General features: G+C 46.8%; 1 protein-coding gene across 1 annotated transcript in view; it reads left to right on the plus strand.

The window, feature by feature from the left end:
- LOC144769119 (solute carrier family 22 member 4-like) overlaps nt 1-20119 on the plus strand; it is a 460827-nt gene that overhangs the window by 268370 nt on the left and 172338 nt on the right. The window contains exon 4 of the mRNA XM_078653119.1: nt 769-940. Within this exon, the coding sequence (XP_078509245.1) occupies nt 769-940 (172 nt within the window). The remainder of the gene's footprint in view (nt 1-768; nt 941-20119) is intronic.

The following is a 20119-nucleotide window of genomic DNA, read 5'->3' on the forward strand; positions in this document are numbered from 1 at the left end:
GACCAACAGTAGGTCGGGCCATGGGACATCAGGTGTAAAAGGTCTCTACCCCCACTGTTTTCCCAGTAACCCTAACTTGCGTTGTGGCCATCTAAAAGGGGTTTTCACAGTTAAGGTATCTTGGTTGCTTTGCTTTTGAAATCAGTGCTATAATAATTGCAATGAGAGGCAGTGGTAACATCTCTTCATGACAATTGCAATTGCCATACTGCATTTTCATTATTGAAATGTGTACATGCATGTATGTGCACATGGGATAGTGGGCTTCCTGGGTGCCTTGGGGTGGCTTTGCGGGGCTCACCCATCTTGCTGCATGACATTAAAATACTGGAGAAATAATCTGTATTCATACTTTATATACTGGCTCCCTGTGACATGGTGTACATTGAGTACCAATTTGGGCCACATTTTTGTTGGTGATGTTGAAATCGAGCCAAATGTCAAGTCACGGACCATTAAGTGATTAAGGGTCTGGTTTTGAGTTTAGCAGACGGGTGACTCCGTCAGCCTGTGATGAAAGTCCCATCAGTCCTGTTACAAGGGCCATAGGATATAATGCACTTGCAATAAGGTGAATGGGATATAACTGTATCATTGTGACGGAGTAAACCATTGGCCAGGCTCTAAATCAAGCCCAAATTTGCCAGCGAGAGAGCTCATTCGGTTAAGAACTTTCCATTCGGTTTTGCTTATTTGGATGATTCTGCTAAAAAAGCACTTGTTGGAAAGAAGTCAATTACTAATGTGTGCTACTCTTGTTTTTAACAGGAACAGAAATTCTTGGCAAATCTGCTCGTGTTATATACTCCACGCTAGGAGTGTGCGTGTGTTTCGCAGTTGGCTACATGGTACTGCCCCTGTTTGCTTACTTCATCCGAGGCTGGCGAATGCTGCTCCTGGCTCTGTCCATTCCTGGCTTCTTCTGCATCCCGCTGTGGTGGTGAGTAGACAAGCATGGCCAACCTTGGCCTTCCAAAAACCTTCTCTGAATGATGGGCATTTGTCCTGTTTGGAAGTCAACTGAGAATTGTCATAATATTTATATTGCATGATGCAACACGTATTACTGTATTTTAATTTTAAAATAAAGTATGGATTCGAGGATTCCAAGGTTGGCACAATTGATTGAAGGAATGTAGGCATGTCATAATAAAGATGAATATTTTTCTGGTTCGAAGGCCTGTCTTTCGTGGTTTGTGTAGTGTCACCAGGAGCTGGGCGACACCTATTGTATGTTACGCACTGGGGTAAAGTTGAAGACCCCGCGTGCGTGAGTATAATGAGAACGTCTGGAGTACGGGCAGACATATTGAATAAAAAAGCCCAGGGAGCCGGGCATGGCTCAGTTTAGACCACTACCGAAACTGCTGTGTGCGTGTGGTCCTTTGGTGCATACTTGGAGCCTACTCCTCAACACCCCAGTTCCCTTGCAGATGTTAGGATGAGAAAGAAAGGATGGATGACTGAAGAGAAGGAGCGCCTGAGGCGAGCAGTGCGAGTGGTGTGGCGGTATGTGGTGAAGGTGGAATTCATGAAACCAGTTTCTGGAGGTAACTGAAGAAGACATGGTTATTCTAGAGGTTGCATACTGATGTAGTGAGGTAGCAGAGAAAAGCTGTTGAGCAGTCCTGTATAATAATTCTTAAGGTAGCAGAAAAATTATCTATTGAGAATAGTGTGTTGGAACAAAGAAAGAAATGTATTCCACCAAGTGGTGTGAGGGGGAAACTGATCCAGTTAGCACTTCAGGGTCAGTGAGGGGAGACTTTAACAAAGGGAAAACTTAAACAGAATTCTTGTAGACCAGTTATGGAAAGTGAAGCAATTGATTGCAGGCAAAAGGAAGCAGAAATATGTGAATGTGCTGGGCAAAACATGAAAAATGTTGGGTTAAATTTCACTAGCCCATAAATTTCATGAAAGAAAATGGATTTTTTGCAAGGGTCTTGGTGGGTTAATTTTCGTAATGAGGGGAGGCTATATTCATGAGTGAAATGACCACCAGAAGTTCCATTGAAGTTTCACCTCAGGTTTGTTTAAGCAATGGTTCCCCAAACTGTTGCAATTGCCAGTGATGTACAACTGACATCAAGTGACCATCTGTCTTTTCTGACTAAGAGTGTAATTCACAACGTCTGTGTACAAATCCAAACCACGGACAAGAGTGTGTAGGTTGGTAAAGGAGGCCTTGCAAATTACTGTAACAAAAAGGCAGAAAGGTGCATGGTGGGGAGACTGGTGTGGAAGGTTGTGTGGGCACACCACTACACTAAGGGCCTTATTTAGATCTCGGTGCATGGAATACTGCGTCCCAAACATGATGGACATCCCGCCTGCCGTATTTAACCTCCATAGAGTATAATGGGATCGTAATACAGTGGACAGGATCTCCGCCTCATCTGTGAAGGAATATTCCCCTCTGCCAAGATCTAAATTAGGCCCCAAGTCTCTGGTGTGTGTTTATCCCAGTTGAGCAGATTAAATGAGGCTGGGATGCGTTTGCTATTATCTTAGTTAAAATGGAGAATCCAAAGGAAGGAAAGACTACAAGAAGAAAGTGAAGAGATGGATTAGGTCCAGTAAAGCAAGGTGGTTGACTTAAATGAGTTGGCAGGGTTAAGGTTAAGTTGGGTAGACTGCTGGATGGTATTTTAAAAAGTGAGCTCCGTTTTTTTAGTGAATGAGGCGAGAGATAATTTGCTGATGCTGAATAAGGGTCAAAGTGTAACAGATGTCATGTAGCTTTGCAGAAAAGAGACTTGTGAAGGCAGGAGGAGGTAAAGTTCGTAGAGCTGAGCTGAACAAAGGAAACAGTGGAGCTATGCGAGTGAGTGATGAAGAGCTGTTGAAAAGACAGTGTGAGAAATGTGACTGCGTATGAGGGTGATATTGCAGAGCATAATGGGGAAGAGGAATGCGGGGTGGGTAGGATGAGTGCCTGCCAAATTGCATGACTGTTTACTACTGCAAGCTTTTTGTTCTTTGTTTCTTCCCTTGGTGTATGTGGTTGCTATAAGTGAATGTGTTTGGCTTCTTTTTTATGGATAGTCTTATTGGGGTTGTGCGTGGAATGAAATAACAAACTACTTGTGTTGATGTGTTGGTCTTTAATCGGTGTTTGGTGAACTGTGAAGCAAGGATGCTATTTTGTGGCTTGTTTCAATTCTGGTGTGATTTTAGGTTGGCCCTGTCTCCTTTAAAGATCTCTTGGAATGTTGTGTAAGTTGATTAATAAACTTTCCCACTTGCATTCTCTACTGTGCTCCTTGGACCACACAAAGCACCATCTTGAGTCACAAGAATAGTAACTGGAACGGTTAATGATTTTTAGATGCAGTAAGCATTGAAGGAATAGACTTTGGAGCCAACAAATCTAACTGGCTCCTACTTGATAATCACTTTCCTACCTCTTGGTCTCCACAAGACGTTGCTTGAGAGGAATTTATGTGTTTATATGTTGCGGCTGAGGGTTATACTTCAAAGTTGGCAGGGGAGTTACTTATGCAATAAAGGAGTGTCTCATCTGACAGGTGCACTTCCAGCTTTAATGATTGTCTCAAACGGATCTTGGGCTCTGTATATTTCATTTCCCCATAACCCTGGGCGCTGATAAAGAAGCAGACACTGGTTCTTTTTTAAGAGGGTGTGAAGGGCCGTAAAACGTATTTTACAATAATTGTTTATTAGAATGATACATTTATTGTGTAATTATTTTTTCTCCCTTCAAAAGGGATAGCATTCTTGCACAAGGCCAGCTGTGAAAGATGCACACAGGAAGCAATGTATTTCCCTCAGGTTGAACGTTTCAGATTCCCCTTTGATCTAAATTCTTTTTAGGTTTGATGTAGGGGTACTTCGTCCTCTCATGTCACACACAATCCATATAATATACAAGAAGGGACCAGTCGTTTGTTATGGGAATTTGCTGACTTTGCCGTGTACTTAATTCTTTGTAAAGCTGCAGATGAGCAGGACATATAAGCAAGGGAGTTGGTGAATCCTGGACAACAAAGCAGAGCATACATGCCAACAGACCCGATTCAGGCAGAGAAGACTCCTGATGTTAAAGCAAAAAATGGCTCTAAATCAACTTGCTCCCACCTGACATTGGCCACTTCAATATAATTCAATGGGGAAAATAAAAGCCCCCGATTATGTTTGAAAAATATCCCTCTTTCTTTTTAGGTCCAGTCTGGGCAGCATATGTGCTGCTCTGCGAGGCATCCTGTTCCTCGATGTCCAGGCCTCGAAAAATCATAAACCTGAAGGTCTAGGACTTAAATAATCTGCTCCACCTTTTTGAAATGCTCTTGACCCATAAACTGGTTTCAAATGATGTGAACGTGGGCAACTATTTTAATTAATTGAACTGCCATTTTCTTTATTATGACATATTAGAACACCTTCCAAATGTGCGAGATCAGCCTGTCTGCTGACCAAAAAACTATTTTGTTTGAATTAAAAGGCTAAACTTTTTTTCATATATAATTCAAATCTAGCCATAGGATACACCCGACCCCTGACTTGCCTCTTAGTTCATTAACAGCATTGCCATCAGGGCGGGGACAGTAATGCTTCTCAAATCATGTTTAAAAACTATCACTTTTAACGCCTTAACCGCGGCTGTTTTTCCGCCGCGGTGCGGGCGTTCTAAAGGGTGGGCGGGGATGGCCGACGGCAGCACTAGGGAGCACGCAAGGGGTTAATAAATACATAATTAAAAGCGTGAAGTGGTAGCACACTGCCATTTGTAATCAGCAGATTTTACATTGAAATGGCCACAAACCTTCCCACTGACATGTGGTTTTACTGATAAAACTATATAGTGTACAAACAATAAGGTTTGGAAATAGAGTTTCTGCAAACTAGTGTAATTTATATATCAGTAAGTAAAGTTATCTGGTTTGTTTTGCTCCTATTTAACTCTTTCGCACTTCTTAATTACAAAACAATGTCTTTCATAATTCCTGATAGTTTCTGAAATATGTGTAATATTAATTAACAGGCTATTTATTTAAATGCTATGTTTAAGAGAAAAATAACTGACATCTTCAGACAGCTCACTTGACAAAAACCTCTAACTATAGTGAGAGAGAATAACATAAACTCAATTTAAAAAAGACAAACTGACATTTGACCTCTTTCCTTGAGCAGACAGCAAATATGTCAAGATCAAAACAAGATTTAATGGCATCTTTATTGCTCATTCACTTTCTGAATGAACAGAACACATGCTACTTTCCAGCCTTCATTTACTTGCCTGATGGGACTAGTAGGTGCTAAAAAAAAGCTCAACCTGATAATCTTGCAATTGTGAGTGGGTGAGTGGATTATTTGAGGCCTGACGTGTGCTTTAAGCACCCGCCTTCTTTTCAATTGGCTTCCTCATAATGTTCTTTGTAAATGGCCGCTTGTGATTGGCCAATAGGGTTAGTAGTCCCTCCTTTTGAGCTTTTGAATCCTTCCTTTCATGAGGAATGCCCCTGCTACATGTACAATTATGCTTCATGTTATTTACCAAACTTCAAGCGCACTTCTTTTTAGTTTGACGTACCTCTGCTCATGTTCCTGCCACGAATTTAACCTTGTGGTTGCTTCATTTTTTTGCGCAGCATAGCCGCTCTTAATCTCCCCGTGCCCTTCCCCACACCACCTAACCCCTCCCACAATAGTACATGCATGCCCCTGCACCCCTCCGCGGTATGACCCCTTGAATTTGTGTCCTCCTTTCACTGTTGCCTACTTTCATCTGTGACATCCTTTCACATGAGACATTCACTTTGCTGTGCGTTGACTGTACACTGTTTTACCAGGTGACCTATTTTTTTCACATGATCTACTTGTTGGTCTTCCAGGCTGTATCCACATTATGTCCAGTTTCTTACCTCCCTCCCCTTTGCGCCCCCTATTCTTCCACCCCACTAATTTCTCCTAAGAACCATCCTCATCTACGTGCCCTTCGTCCTCCTTGCATTCCTCTTGGTAGCCCTTGCTTCCTTGTGTGTACACATTACAGATACCCAACAAGCATTTACAATGCAATGGTTTTGCCTTTGTTAAAGTTAGAGCTATTGGCATTGCTCTTGACATTATATTTATTTATGTTTTTTTAACATAAATAAATGGCATTGCCATTTACAATGCCACTAGCTTTATCTCTCGCAAATGACACACACAAACACACACAGAGCCCCCCCACACACACACCCATACAGAGCCCCCCCACACACACCCACACAGCCCCCCACACACACAGCCACACAAAGCTTCCCACACACACAGCCACACAAAGCTTCCCACACACACAGCTACACAGAGCCCTCCACACACACCCACACAGCACAAGCAAGCAACAGGGGCACACGGCATTGACGGACAGGCCCCTCATCCAATGGCTAGGCTCCATTTACGGAGCCAGCCAATGAATGACGAGGGCCGACCCAAAGCACACTACAGTTCTCATCAGGTCATTGGTGTCAGTCAACAAGGAGGCTGCTGTCTGTAGGCCTTTAATACAGACAGCTGCGTGCGCCCCTCTGAAGATTGGCGCCCTGGGCCTGGGCTCAGCTCGCCCCGTCCAAAAGCCGGCCCTGGTGATGACCGTTCAGTGCTTAATCTGAGCTGGTGATTTCCGGTGTCCAGCACCAGCGCTTAATTTCCTAAATCAGCACTTGTGACAGTCTGTCACAGGTGGTGATGATTGTTTAATTTAGAGAGTGGCACAACAACAGTTGTTTATTAATGTAATCTAATTGTCACACTTATGCTGCAGGCGCTGTCACGGCGTTGGCGTCAGTCTGCATGTTAGGCTCTCCTATGAGACTAACAGACCACCGCCGAGAGACCGCCACAGCCCTGTCTGCCCGACCAGGATTGAGCTCCAAATCAGGCAGACGGGCGCACTAAGGGGCAGATTTACGTTTCTTGTCGCATTCCTGCAAATCAGCAGGGATGCAGCAGGAAACTTGCGACACGCATCTTAATCCTTGCGCCACCACGGATGTGCAGCATTTACAATGCGGCGCATCGTGGCGCAAGGAAATGCAGATGTGTGTTGCATCTGCTGCTGTAACGTTGGCGCAGTGCTGGAGTTGTGTCACGGGTGCGACGCAACTCCAGCACTGTGCCAACCCGGGCTATCTGAAACATGGTGCGTCACACCTAACGACTGCTTCAAGCAGACGCAAGGTTTTGACGTAGCGCGGTCGGAAAAGTGACTGAGGGAAATCTGCGCCAGAACGCCCACATGAAACCTGACGCATGTTTCATGTGGCGCAGGGCTTTACAACGTGACGCATCTCCCTAGATGCGTCATGTTGTAAATACACTGCAGCATGGTGTCGGCTTTACGCCGCTGCTGCGTCACAGAAGTGGCGCAAAAGTGGTGTACAGGGCTTGTAAATCTGCCCCAGTATCTTTGGCAGTCCTCCAGCGGACGGCGGGGTGGCTGCGCAGCTGGAGAACCGCCAAAGTCCTAATAAGGCCCTAAATGTGTGATTATAAATATCTTACTGTTCTTAAAAGCCCAATTCAGAACTCCCCACATGAAACACCCCAGGATTAACTCTCTGTAAAATAAAACAATTCATTTATGAACAGTTTAATTCTGCTCTAAATATAATACAATTGTAGATGATTTAAGCAGATCATCGCAAAAGTGTAACACTCTTGATTTATGCATAGCATTGTCACCCAGCCTTCTATATTACATCTTTCTACATATATGTTTGAGAACTATAAATGTTAACAAACGTTGCTCAGTACAGTAATCTGATATAATGGACTGAGTGATGTCTAACAATGAATCTTTATTACTCCGATTACCCTTCCTCCCCTCAGTACTTACCCTAATCAAGCGAGTCCACCTTTTCAAAGGCAACACATGTCCTAGCATAAACTAAACAAGTAGCAGCTTCCATTTTTTACTAGAGATCTGTACACAATTACATAAATTAGACAGAAGTTTCTGTTTGGATCTGTTGCATTTATTTTCCCTGAGACAATAAATAGTTGACTCGAGGAGAGAGGATGGAAGATATTGCCTTTAGATGTTTAAATATGGCGGAATGTTTGCTACTATGAAAACGTCTATACTTCTCTGTAACAATGAGACATGCTAATAGGTGCTGCTGCCCAGCAGAAAGAGGGCTTAAAGATGCTGAATAAACTTGGGGGTCACCAAGCCCCCCTAGTATTAGAACATTGACCTGCAGCGGTGCAGCCCAGCCCTCCTCGTATATCAATGACGGGAACAGAGGTGCACAGTGCATACGACGACCAGAGCTGCCTATGCTGTGATTTTACGCAGTGTATATACAGCTTCTTCTGCTGTGATTTCGGGCGTACATTCAGGACCTTTCTTGCTCTGTTGCACCGTGTGATCCTCAGATTCTGTGTCTCGATCAGCCTCGGTGGACGGCGTCCCCTCTCTAAAATAAGTGGGTGGGCTCCGTCCACCTGCGTTTATCTCGACATGCGCCGCAGAGCCTCGTGTAAACTACTTTATCTGAACTACATTCTTTTTGGCTGCTTCTTAATTCAGTGACGGGGCATTCAGAACTCAAACCTGTGATGCCGGTCTTTGCAGCAGGTACAGAGACCTGCTGAGCTATCTAACCGGATATTAGGACATATTCCAACTCCTGATTGAATATCTTTGATTAAAAAGTACTTGGATCCCTGTGAAGATCTCTTCACAGAAAGACCGGTGCAGATTTCAATTCGAGGAGTCCCTCGTGAGAGCTCAGACTGTGCATGTTTCAGTACAGCATGCCAGGGACAGGTTGGCACCGAGGTGGATAGAGAGAGTTCCGACGAATAACGAACACTGGCATAGAGGTGAATAGAGTTGTACAGAAAGAGGCACATTTTGAGAGGTCTGCCTCCCTAAAACAGGAGGTGATACTGTAAGGAGAAATCGGATCGTTGACGACCCCTCACTAGTGGCAGCATCCTTGGTGATTATATCAGGTGTTCACGTACCTAATTAATATTGATGAAGCGCAAACAGATCAAAGTAAACTTGTAATTCTCTGATAATAAATCTTGTCATATCATTGTTGGTGGCTGCGAGTCTTTTTCTTCATATACATGTACGATGATTTGTCATGACGACATCACAAATCACATAATGACGTTTTACAAAAGATACTGATGTACTTGAAATAGGCACTTATCTTCTTTCTGACCAAAACATTCATATATGAATACCTCTTTAGGAAACCCTGTTATCAGTGGAAGGGAAGATTGAAGCAGTGTGGGAGAGCTCTGCTGATTTCTGAGTTCTGGCAGAGTAATGCGTGATACAAGTCAGGACAGATGTCTAATGTGAGAGGTCTCTGTAAGTCTAAGTCAAAAGCAGGACCGCTGGAATTAAGTTATGCAACAAGAAAAGGCAAATTATGCGGCATAAATTTTACCTGGCCAAAGATTCATCTCATTAGTATCATTTCGACACACAATACAGCAGTAAGCAGCATAAAGGTGACAGGGGGAGAGAGGTTGGGGCAGGAAGGCAGGGGAAGAGAGGAGGGAAAAAAAAACCAAAACAAATCAAATCGACTCACCTGCACCTTGCGACGGCGGCACTTCTCCGGTCTCCCTCTTCGGCATGGGAGACCGGCAACGTCGACAATCTCTCTGGCACTTCTCCGGTCTCCCTCTTCGGCATGGGAGACCGGCAACGTCCTCCGCATCTCCCGGGGTTCCCTCCAGGCCACGGGAGCCCCGCGGGCGCCGCCATAGTGCTTGCCGTCTTCCTCTCCTTCTTCCCCGGGCTGCGGGGGGCGGGCACTTCCGGCCGGCCGCGCTAGGATTGGCCGGCCGGCCAGTCACGGGGTTAGGAGAGACGCAGAAGTGCCGGCAATGCCGGACCAGACACGGGGGCGTTCCCGGCGTCCCGTGACGTCGGCAAAAGGAAAAGAATGTCAGGAACGCCCCCGTGTCTGGTCCGGCATTGACGGACAGGCCCCTCGTCCAATGGCAAGGCTCCGTTTACGGAGCCAGCCAATCAATGACGAGGGCCGAACCAAAGCCACACTACAGTTCTCAACAGGATTTCGCCTGCGCGAAAAGCTGCGCAGAGCGCAGCTTTCGCTAGGCAAAACCTAAAAAGGAACAAAACCGATGGGACGGAAAAGCCCAATTACAAGATAAGTCACTTTTCAGGGAGGGGGGTGGTGTCAAAGGAGCTGGGGCGGGGGCCTGGGAAGCTTCGGGAGTTTTACTCAGGTGGATGAGTCGACCAGGAACAAAAGCATTCTGACACAAGTGAGCCTGGCAAGACATGTATTAAAAAATCACAAGTGCTTCTCCCACACCTCAAGAAAGCGCATTATGTGGTTCACTTTTAAGCCAATGGATATATTAAGGAAAAGAACTGCAAGTCCCAGAATGAAATGCGCTTATTAATTAATGGGTGAAATGCCTCGATAAAGGTCTCAACACTGTTTATTTATTTGGATATTCTAGACAGCTTGACTTCAAAGTTCATATACACTCGTAAAACACAGTGACGAGGTGTGCCCTCTGCTGGCAGTGGCTAGGACTTTGTAAAATGGCATAGATTTGTATGTGATTTGCAGGTGTCTTATAACCTTTTTTCATGCAAAGGCCTACTCTCAATTGAAAAAAAAATAACGAGTTACTGCCAGGAGTCTGGTACAACCTGAAAAAAACTCCTGGTGAGACACTTTCTGTTAAAACTTAAAGCTTTTTGTAAGCAAAAAGTAAAACACAACGTTAAGAAATGTTTTCAATGTCACATTACAAATTACACTACCGTAAATTAAAGTGAGTACTGGTTGGTTCAGCATGTGCACTATTTTGTGTTACTGGGTGACTCTGGCTGGCACTGCACATGCACTATTTTTGGGGTTACTGGCAGGGGCGGCCTTAGGCATGTGCAAGCTGTGCACCTGCACAGGGCCGCCAAACCCTAGGGGCCGCCATGCCAATATATATCCTTAATATAATAATGCTCTGAGGATGGATACATATTTGCGTGGCGGCCCCTGGCAGGGATTTGGCGGCCTCCGGCTCTGTTCCACTTTCAAACACCCTGACCCGGATGTATGACATTACAACGCATGCTTTTACATCGCATGCTTTTACAACGCGGTTTTTACAACGCATACCATTACAACACATAGTGCTTTGGGGCGCTGGATAGTGAATAGTTTAATTTACTATTCCAACTCCAGTCCCCGTGGATAGTAGGGAAGGTGTTGGATAGTACATTAAACCTATTCCCTATCTTAGGGCGCCCCCCAGCGCAATGTGTTGTAATGGTTTGCGTTGTAAAAGTTGCGTCGTAAAGGCACTACGTGGTAGAAGTTGCATTGTAAAGGATGTTTCCCCCCTGACACCCCCCCCCCCCCCGCCCCCCTCTTCATTGGCCTCCACGCCTGCGTTCCTCCGGGGGCCCCCTACCTACGCTCCCTGCCCAGGGCCGCCATGAGCCTAGAGTCGCCCATGGGTTCCTCCATGTTTGGCTCTGCACATGAACAATTTTGGCCCCAGGAGTGGCACGCTGCACTTTTCATGACATCCAGTTGTACGGTAACTTTAGCAGCAGTGGAAGAGTGAATGTGGGACAGGCCTAGGCATGATCAGATCTGAGATGGGTGCACCGAGAGAAGTCTGCCCTCTTTTCACTTAAAGGAACAGGCCTCTTCTTCATTTGTTCGATGCCTCGTCAGGTGTAGTAAGCGCTATATAAATGCAATTTAAAGCAGATGTTTAGTCGGGGTGACAAGCTCACCTTAAACTATGTCAGTAAAGTTTGTGGTCACCAGTGGAAAGAGACCTTCTGAGGTAATTTGCCACTTTTGTGAACAAGTATTTGCAATTCAAGAGATCTTGCATTTACGCAAGTTTGAGCTATTGGCATTGTAAATGACAATGCCTTTAATTATGATTTGGTTTAAAAATAAAAAATAAAAGGCATTTTATTTACAATGCTAATAGCTTAAACTCTCGCAAATGTGAGACCTATTCCATTCCAAATGCTTTTTTGTAAAAACTCCCTGTGCCGGGCTTTCTCTTTAATGGCGGCCACGTCCTTTTCTGTAGATGACCAGTGTCTAGAGAAAGGTGCGCAGCTGCCATTAAAGTGAAAGCGAGGTATGGGATGCTTTTACACAAAAAAAGCATTTGTTTAGGTTGTCAAACAAATGTTTTTTTTTGTAAAAGTGCCCCATACCATACCCACTGCCATCACCGCGTATTGGCATGCCGTGCTTACCGGTGGCTCCGAAAGGCCCTCACCCCCTTACTTCCGCACCACAGCCGTCAGGGCCGAATGGAGTAAGTAGGGACCGCGTGGAAGCCCGAATCTCTCCTGCAGCTTGCTATAGGACAGCAACGTGCCACCCTCTTACAGGTCGCCCACTACCTGTAGTCCGAGGGACTCCCACTCCGCCCGTGCCAGCCAGTCCCCTCCGTGTGGAAGGGTGGTACACATACCTAGTGGTATTTCCGGGGCGTAGGGGGTCCGCACTTTGATTTTACTGAAATAGCGTTTCCAGCAGAGTTGTAGGGTGCGTTCCTCTATGGACAGTGCATTTGCATGCAATTTCTGCTGGAGTATAAGAAACGATAACACATGCCGACGTATCTCCGGTCCGTGGTCTCTTTCAGGGCCCCTGAATTCCATCGCCACCGCCTAAATAAGCACCTGGAACTGTGCGGCCAGATAATATAATTCGAAGTCGGGGACCGCAAGACCCCCCTCCTCTCTCGAGCGCGTCAGTGTGTCCAATGCCACTCTCCGCCTGCCGCTCCCCCAGATGAAGCCACCCACCATGGACCTAAGCTGTCGAAACAAGGAGGCGGGTATCCATACCGTCAACGTCCTAAAGTAATCGCGTAGCCGTGGAAGTGCTACCATTTTTAACAGGGCCACCCGACCTGCCACTGACAAGGGCAGTGTCCCCCAGAACTGCATGCTATTCTTGAGACCTCGCATCGCCCGACCAATATTGCCATCAAGTAGGTTTTCCTGAGTGTGATAGATATGTGTCCCTAAATAAGGAAGACACTGAGGTTCCCACACGATGCCCTGCGCCGCTGCAGGCGGGCCACATGCCGGATTAACCAGGAAAACACAAGTCTTCGCCCAGTTGACTCTAAGTCCGGAGACGTCCCCGAATTTATGGAGCAGTGCTCGAGCCCCTTCCAATCCGCCCCCCGCATCTTTTAAAAACAGTAGGAGATTATCCGCATATAACGATATGAAATGTGTCTGACCCTGGAGCTGTAAGCCCTGGAATGCCCTCCCCAATCTAGCCCTTATAACCAATGGCTCTTTGCCAGGGCAAACAACAGCGAGGAAAGCGGGCACCCCTGCCGTGTGCCTCGGCCCACTGGGTAGGAGGAGGAAACAACCGTCCCCACTTTCCCTCTCGCGCACACCGAGCAGTACAATATTTCGGTCCAGCGAACATAAGCGTCCCCAAGCACGAAAGCTCTCATGACAAGAAATAAGTAGGGCCATTCCACACTGTCAAACGCCTTTGCAATATCCACAGATAGGATTACTGCCATTGGGTCCCCATCGTGGTCCTCTCCCAAAATGCGTATTAGTCTGGCGTACACTGCCCGCAGTAATACGAGTAGGGATAAAGCCCGCATGATCAGGATGTACCAGGCACACCATGTGCAGAAGGAGCCGGGTAGCCAGTATGCGAGTCAGAATCTTATATTCGGAGATGAGCATAGACAGAGGGTGATATGCAGCAGGGTCTGGCAACTGGCAACTGGGTATTGAAGATAAGTATTGTAACAGCGCTTTGCTGTTGGGTGTGTGTGCTTGGTGGAGCGTTATAGCGCTTAAACGCTATTTTTAAAAGTCCCGTTTTTTATTTCATTTCTTATTTGTTACATTTCCCCTGATTTTAAATACAGGGTCTCCTGGCCACTCACCTGCACTGTAATTGTATTTTCCACCGCTATTAAGCGGGTCCGGTGTCCGGGGAGGCAGGGGCAGTGAGCGCCATTTGGGTGAGGGAATCGAACTGTGGGCGCCATCTTAGAGCGTTCTAGCGCTCAGGGACACGGGGACAAGCCTTTTTAAGGCGGAGCTTGTACCCGTTTTTTTTCCTGGCAACTGGGTATTGAAGATAAGTATTGTAACAGCGCTTTGCTGTTGGGTGTGTGTGCTTGGTGGAGCGTTATAGCGCTTAAACGCTATTTTCAAAAGTCCCGTATTTTATTTCATTTCTTATTTGTTACATTTCCCCTGATTTTAAATACAGGGTCTCCTGGCCACTCACCTGCACTGTAATTGTATTTTCCACCGCTATTAAGCGGGTCCGGTGTCCGGGGAGGCAGGGGCAGTGAGCGCCATTTGGGTGAGGGAATCGAACTGTGGGCGCCATCTTAGAGCGTTCTAGCGCTCAGGGACACGGGGACAAGCCTATTTAAGGCGGAGCTTGTACCCGTTTTTTTTCTGGCAACTGGGTATTGAAGATAAGTATTGTAACAGCGCTTTGCTGTTGGGTGTGTGTGCTTTGTGGAGCGTTATAGCGCTTAAACGCTATTTTTAAAAGTCCCGTTTTTTATTTCATTTCTTATTTGTTACATTTCCCCTGATTTTAAATACAGGGTCTCCTGGCCACTCACCTGCACTGTAATTGTATTTTCCACCGCTATTAAGCGGGTCCGGTGTCCGGGGAGGCAGGGGCAGTGAGCGCCATTTGGGTTAGGGAATCGAACTGTGGGCGCCATCTTAGAGCGTTCTAGCGCTCAGGGACACGGGGACAAGCCTATTTAAGGCAGAGCTTGTACCCGGTTTTTTTCTGGCAACTGGGTATATAAGATAAGTATTGTAACAGCGCTTTGCTGGTGGGTGTGTGTGCTTTGTGGAGCGTTATAGCGCTTAAACGCTATTTTTAAAAGTCCCGTTTTTTATTTCATTTCTTATTTGTTACATTTCCCCTGATTTTAAATACAGGGTCTCCTGGCCACTCACCTGCACTGTAATTGTATTTTCCACCGCTATTAAGCGGGTCCGGTGTCCGGGGAGGCAGGGGCAGTGAGCGCCATTTGGGTGAGGGAATCGAACTGTGGGCGCCATCTTAGAGCGTTCTAGCGCTCAGGGACACGGGGACAAGCCTATTTAAGGCGGAGCTTGTACCCGTTTTTTTTCTGGCAACTGGGTATTGAAGATAAGTATTGTAACAGCGCTTTGCTGTTGGGTGTGTGTGCTTGGTGGAGCGTTATAGCGCTTAAACGCTATTTTTAAAAGTCCCGTTTTTTATTTAATTTCTTATTTGTTAAATTTCCCCTGATTTTAAATACAGGGTCTCCTCGCCACTCACCTGCACTGTAATGGTATTTTCCACCGCTATTAAGCGGGTCCGGTGTCCGGGGAGGCAGGGGCAGTGAGCGCCATTTGGGTGAGGGAATCGAACTGTGGGCGCCATCTTAGAGCGTTCTAGCGCTCAGGGACACGGGGACAAGCCTATTTAAGGCGGAGCTTGTACCCGGTTTTTTTCTGGCAACTTGGTATTGAAGATAAGTATTGTAACAGCGCTTTGCTGTTGGGTGTGTGTGCTTGGTGGAGCGTTATAGCACTTAAACGCTATTTTTAAAAGTCCCGTTTTTTATTTCATTTCTTATTTGTTACATTTCCCCTGATTTTAAATACAGGGTCTCCTGGCCACTCACCTGCACTGTAATTGTATTTTCCACCGCTATTAAGCGGGTCCGGTGTCCGGGGAGGCAGGGGCAGTGAGCGCCATTTGGGTGAGGGAATCGAACTGTGGGCGCCATCCTAGAGCGTTCCAGCGCTCAGGGACATGGGGACAAGCCTATTTAAAGCTCCGCTCTCATCGCGCAGCGGTGACGCGCAGCGGAAGCGCCCTCTCTGCGCCTGAGTCGCGCCAGAGTCCCGCCCGTCTGCGCTCGTCAGCGACTCGGAGGTCGGCGAGGTAGGCGGGGGAGTCTGTTGGCTGGTAGGCTGTCGGTAGTGAGTCTAAATATCTTAGCAACAACTATGCTCTCTTATTCTTCTTCGGACCTTTTAGCGCTACGTGGAAACTTTTGTTTATGTCATCATGTTTTTCCAGGTGGACGCAGGATGGGGAAAGGTTGTGTTGAATGTGGCTGGAGTGTACCGAGGCAGCAAGTGGCCTCGGTGGCGCACCCGTCACCTCATCTGTCCTGTCAGTTGCTGAATACCAGATCGCTTGGTAAGCACTCTACTGACATTTGGACCCTGCTATCGGATTCTAAACCTTCCTGCCTGTTTCTGACGGAGACTTGGCTCAATGAATGCTCCGGTCCTGACATCGCCTCTGCTGTCCCTCCGAATTTTACCATCTATAGGAAAGACAGAGAGGGGGGCCGTGGTGGAGGGGTGGCATTAATTGCCAATAAGAGTCTGTCATGCTCAACATTCCCGGTGGACAACATCAAGGGGAGTGAAGCCTTAGGCTTCTCTCTTAAATTATCCTCTCGCCATACCTGCACAGGGATTATTATTTATAGAGCACCTGGCCCCTTGGGCTCGTTTTTTGAGGACCTACAGGCGGCGCTTTCTGTAATGTGCTTAAGATCGGAGCATTGTCTCCTATTGGGAGATTTTAATCTCCATATGGATAAAACTACTCACCCCGACACCATTAAGCTTCTCGATATAGTTTGTCCGTTGGGTCTGTCTCCATTGATCAGCAGCCCGACTCATAATAAAGGCCATACGATTGACCAGATTTTTTCTACTGGGGCTTTAGAAGCCTTCCCTCCGCATCCCGTTCTTTGGTCTGACCATCTTTTAATAGACTTCTGTATCTCTATCACGACTAAACGTTATGTCAGAGGTGCGGAGGATATTAGGAGGCTATCGCGGCCTTTTCACCGAGTAACGACAGAAATGTTTTCGGCCGCCCTTGATCAATATCCCTGCCCCCTAGTAGGGGACCTGGAGCTAGATTTAGAAGCAGTCCAGAAATGGCTTGAAACTAGGTTGGAAGATTTGGCTCCTGGCAAGACTGGCAAACCTGAGAGCAAATACATCTCGGCTCCCTGGTTTACTCCTCTTCTTGGCAAGATGCGCCAGGATTGCAAGAGGGCGGAAAGAGTGTGGAGACGCTGCTACGACCCTGAGGATAAAAGCAAATACAGGGAGTTAATTCGTCTCTACCACAAACAAATCCTGGAGGAAAAAAAAAGCTATCTCGAACATAGAATCGACATAGCCGATAATAAGAGCAAGGACATTTTTAGAATTGTTCAGGATTTCATTTCCCCTATTGCAAGCTCTCCAAACCACTCTCATACGGAAGTGTGGATTCGCCAGCTAAGCGAATTCTTTGTAAATAAAATCAAGCTTATCCAAGATTCCTTCCCTGATTTAGGTCCCAGTGCCACAGCTTGTCTTTCGAGCTTTTCATCTGCACCTTCTAAGGAATCAAAACCGCGGCTTTTGGACTTCCCGGCTATGTCTTTGGCCTCTTCTCTTGAACTGCTAACCCGTCTCAAGTCAGGGTCGCCTTTGGACTCTTGTCCTGCTACCTGCCTTGGAAGGGTTGCTCCGGCAATTAACATACTTCTGAATCCATTACTAAATGCCTCCCTTACATCTGGTGAGGTACCTGCAGCCTGGAAGCACGCCCTGATCTTACCGCTGTTAAAAAAACCTACATCAGATCCCCTTGTTCACGCAAACTACAGACCAATCTCCCTTCTTCCAGCCATGGCCAAGGTGATTGAGAAACACGTGCACTTCTCTATTACCAGCTTCATAGAGAATAACAACTTGCTTCACGATTCTCAATCCGGTTTTCGTGCGAATTACAGCACGGAGACAGCCTTGCTGGAGATAACTGACGCTATTCGCGACACTCTGGATGGCGGAGGGAAGGCGATCCTGGTCATGTTGGACCTATCGGCGGCTTTCGACACCGTCCCCCATGCCGGTCTCCTTTCGAGACTATGGGAGATCGGCTTACAAGGGACGGTGTTTGAATGGTTTAAATCATTTCTTACCAACCGTCGACAAGTGGTCTGGGCACCTTCGTTCTCCGCCGAAATGCCTACACTGGAGGTAGGGGTCCCGCAAGGGTCCATTCTCAGCCCCTGCCTCTTCAACATCTATATGGCTCCTCTGGCGGAGGTAGCGGAGGCTTATGGTGCCCAGATCATATCCTACGCTGACGACACCCAGCTACTTTTCACATGTAACAGGGGTGAAGATTTCGATGGCGATCAGATCAGGGAGTGTTTGGAAGCAGTATTTGAATGGTTTCAGAGACATAGCCTGAAATGCAACTCTGACAAATCGGAGTTGCTTTTCTTTGGAAGTCCACCTAATGTTGAGTGGAAGTCCTGGTGGCCACAGGACATGGCACCACCGGGGGAAACTTCGCTCAAAGCCAAAAATCTGGGCATTCTATGTGATACCGATCTCTCTTTTAGACCTCAGGTCATAGGATTGACGGGAAAGTACTTTGGTATGTTGAAGATGATGAGGAAATTCCTCCCTTTAATATCTCTCCAACACAAAAAAATCATAGTTCAAGCCCTGATAGGCTCACGGCTTGACTATGCAAATGCCCTTTACCTAGGCCTTCCCAAATATCTTTTAGCTCGTTTGCAGGTTGTGCAAAACTCGGCCGCTAGAGCTATCTTTGGTTTGTCGCGTAGGGCTCATGCGTCAGAGCTGCTGGAGAAATTGCATTGGCTCCCAATTGCCAAGAGAGTCACCTTTAAGATCCTGACTCTGGCATTCAAGGCACTTCATCACATCGGCCCTAAGTACCTCCGGAAACGGATGACCTTTTATGTTCCAAAGAGAGCCTTGAGGTCTGCACAACAAGCTAAAGCCACTGTCCCCATAATTAAGCGTGCCCGTACTGGAGGCTGCTCTTTTCGTTATCTGGCCCCTTGCTGCTGGAATAAGCTCCCTATTGCCCTGCGATTGACGTCCACCTTGTTTGCCTTCCGTAAACATCTGAAGACGTGGCTTTTCACCCAGTAACATCATTGCCATCTGTGTAGAGCACTGTGTTATGTACTGACCTTTTTTCTCTTTGCCAAAGCGCCGGGACACTCTCGTGAGTAGCCGTGCGCTATAAAAGAGCTTTTTAACATAACATAACATCTGTGGAAGTCTTCCCTGGTTTCAATAGGGGAATGATGATGGCCTCTCTGGCCGAGGCCGGCAATATCCCTAGTTCTCTAGCCTCTTTAAAGACCAATAATAACCTAGGGGCCCGAAGCTCCACATACGTCGCATAAAACTCTATGGGCAGGCCATCAATTCCCGGAGTTTTGTTTCGCGCCATATGTTTGATAGCGCTTCTGATTTCCGGTAGTGTGATGTCTCAGCCAAGGGAATCAGCTTGTTCTGCCTCCAATGTAGGAAGCTCCAAATCCTCTAAGAACACTAGGACGTCTACTTCACCAGTCTGCAGCTTGCTATTATATAGATCTGCATAAAAGTTGCGAAAGTGGGTATTAATCTGACGCTGGGTATATTCCGTTTGACCCGTCGGGTAGTTCAACGCCAAGATGGGGGCATTGCGGGGGACGGGGTCAGCCAACCAAGCCAATAAGGTACCCACCTTATCTCTTTCGGCATGCGCCCTAGCTAGGTACGCCCTATAGTCAAAACACCGCAAGCATTCTACGACTACCGCCACGGCCTCCTTTGACTTCAACACTAGATCCCGGGCCTCAGGGTCCGTCGAGTGCGCTCTCTCTGCCTCCCTAAGTGTGTGTTGTGCAGTGTTGATTCTCCTGCAACAGCAATTTCCGTATGCCCACCCATTTGGTAATACTCAAGCTGCGGATTACCATTTTAAAGGCATCCCATTCTAGGGCAGTTGTCGTGGCTGTACCCTCATTATCGGCAAAATAACGTTCTATTTCCGTTTCCAGCTCGGCACGGAAGACCGGGTCCTCCAGCATCTCTGGACGCAATTGCCAAGTCGGCACGGCCGGGCGCTCTTGGGCCCAGCAGAAACTCACCAATAGCGGGTTATGATTGGATATAGTGCGCGCCAGGTTTTCACTTCGTACCACTATAGCAGCTAGGCCGGAGCTACACAGCACCGTGTCAAGCCTTACATGTAGCTCGTGCAATGCCGAAAAGTAGGAGTATTCGAGTTCATTAGGA

The sequence above is a fragment of the Lissotriton helveticus genome, chromosome 7 (genome assembly GCF_964261635.1).
Source record: "Lissotriton helveticus chromosome 7, aLisHel1.1, whole genome shotgun sequence".
In the NCBI taxonomy this organism is placed as follows: Eukaryota; Metazoa; Chordata; class Amphibia; order Caudata; family Salamandridae; genus Lissotriton; species Lissotriton helveticus.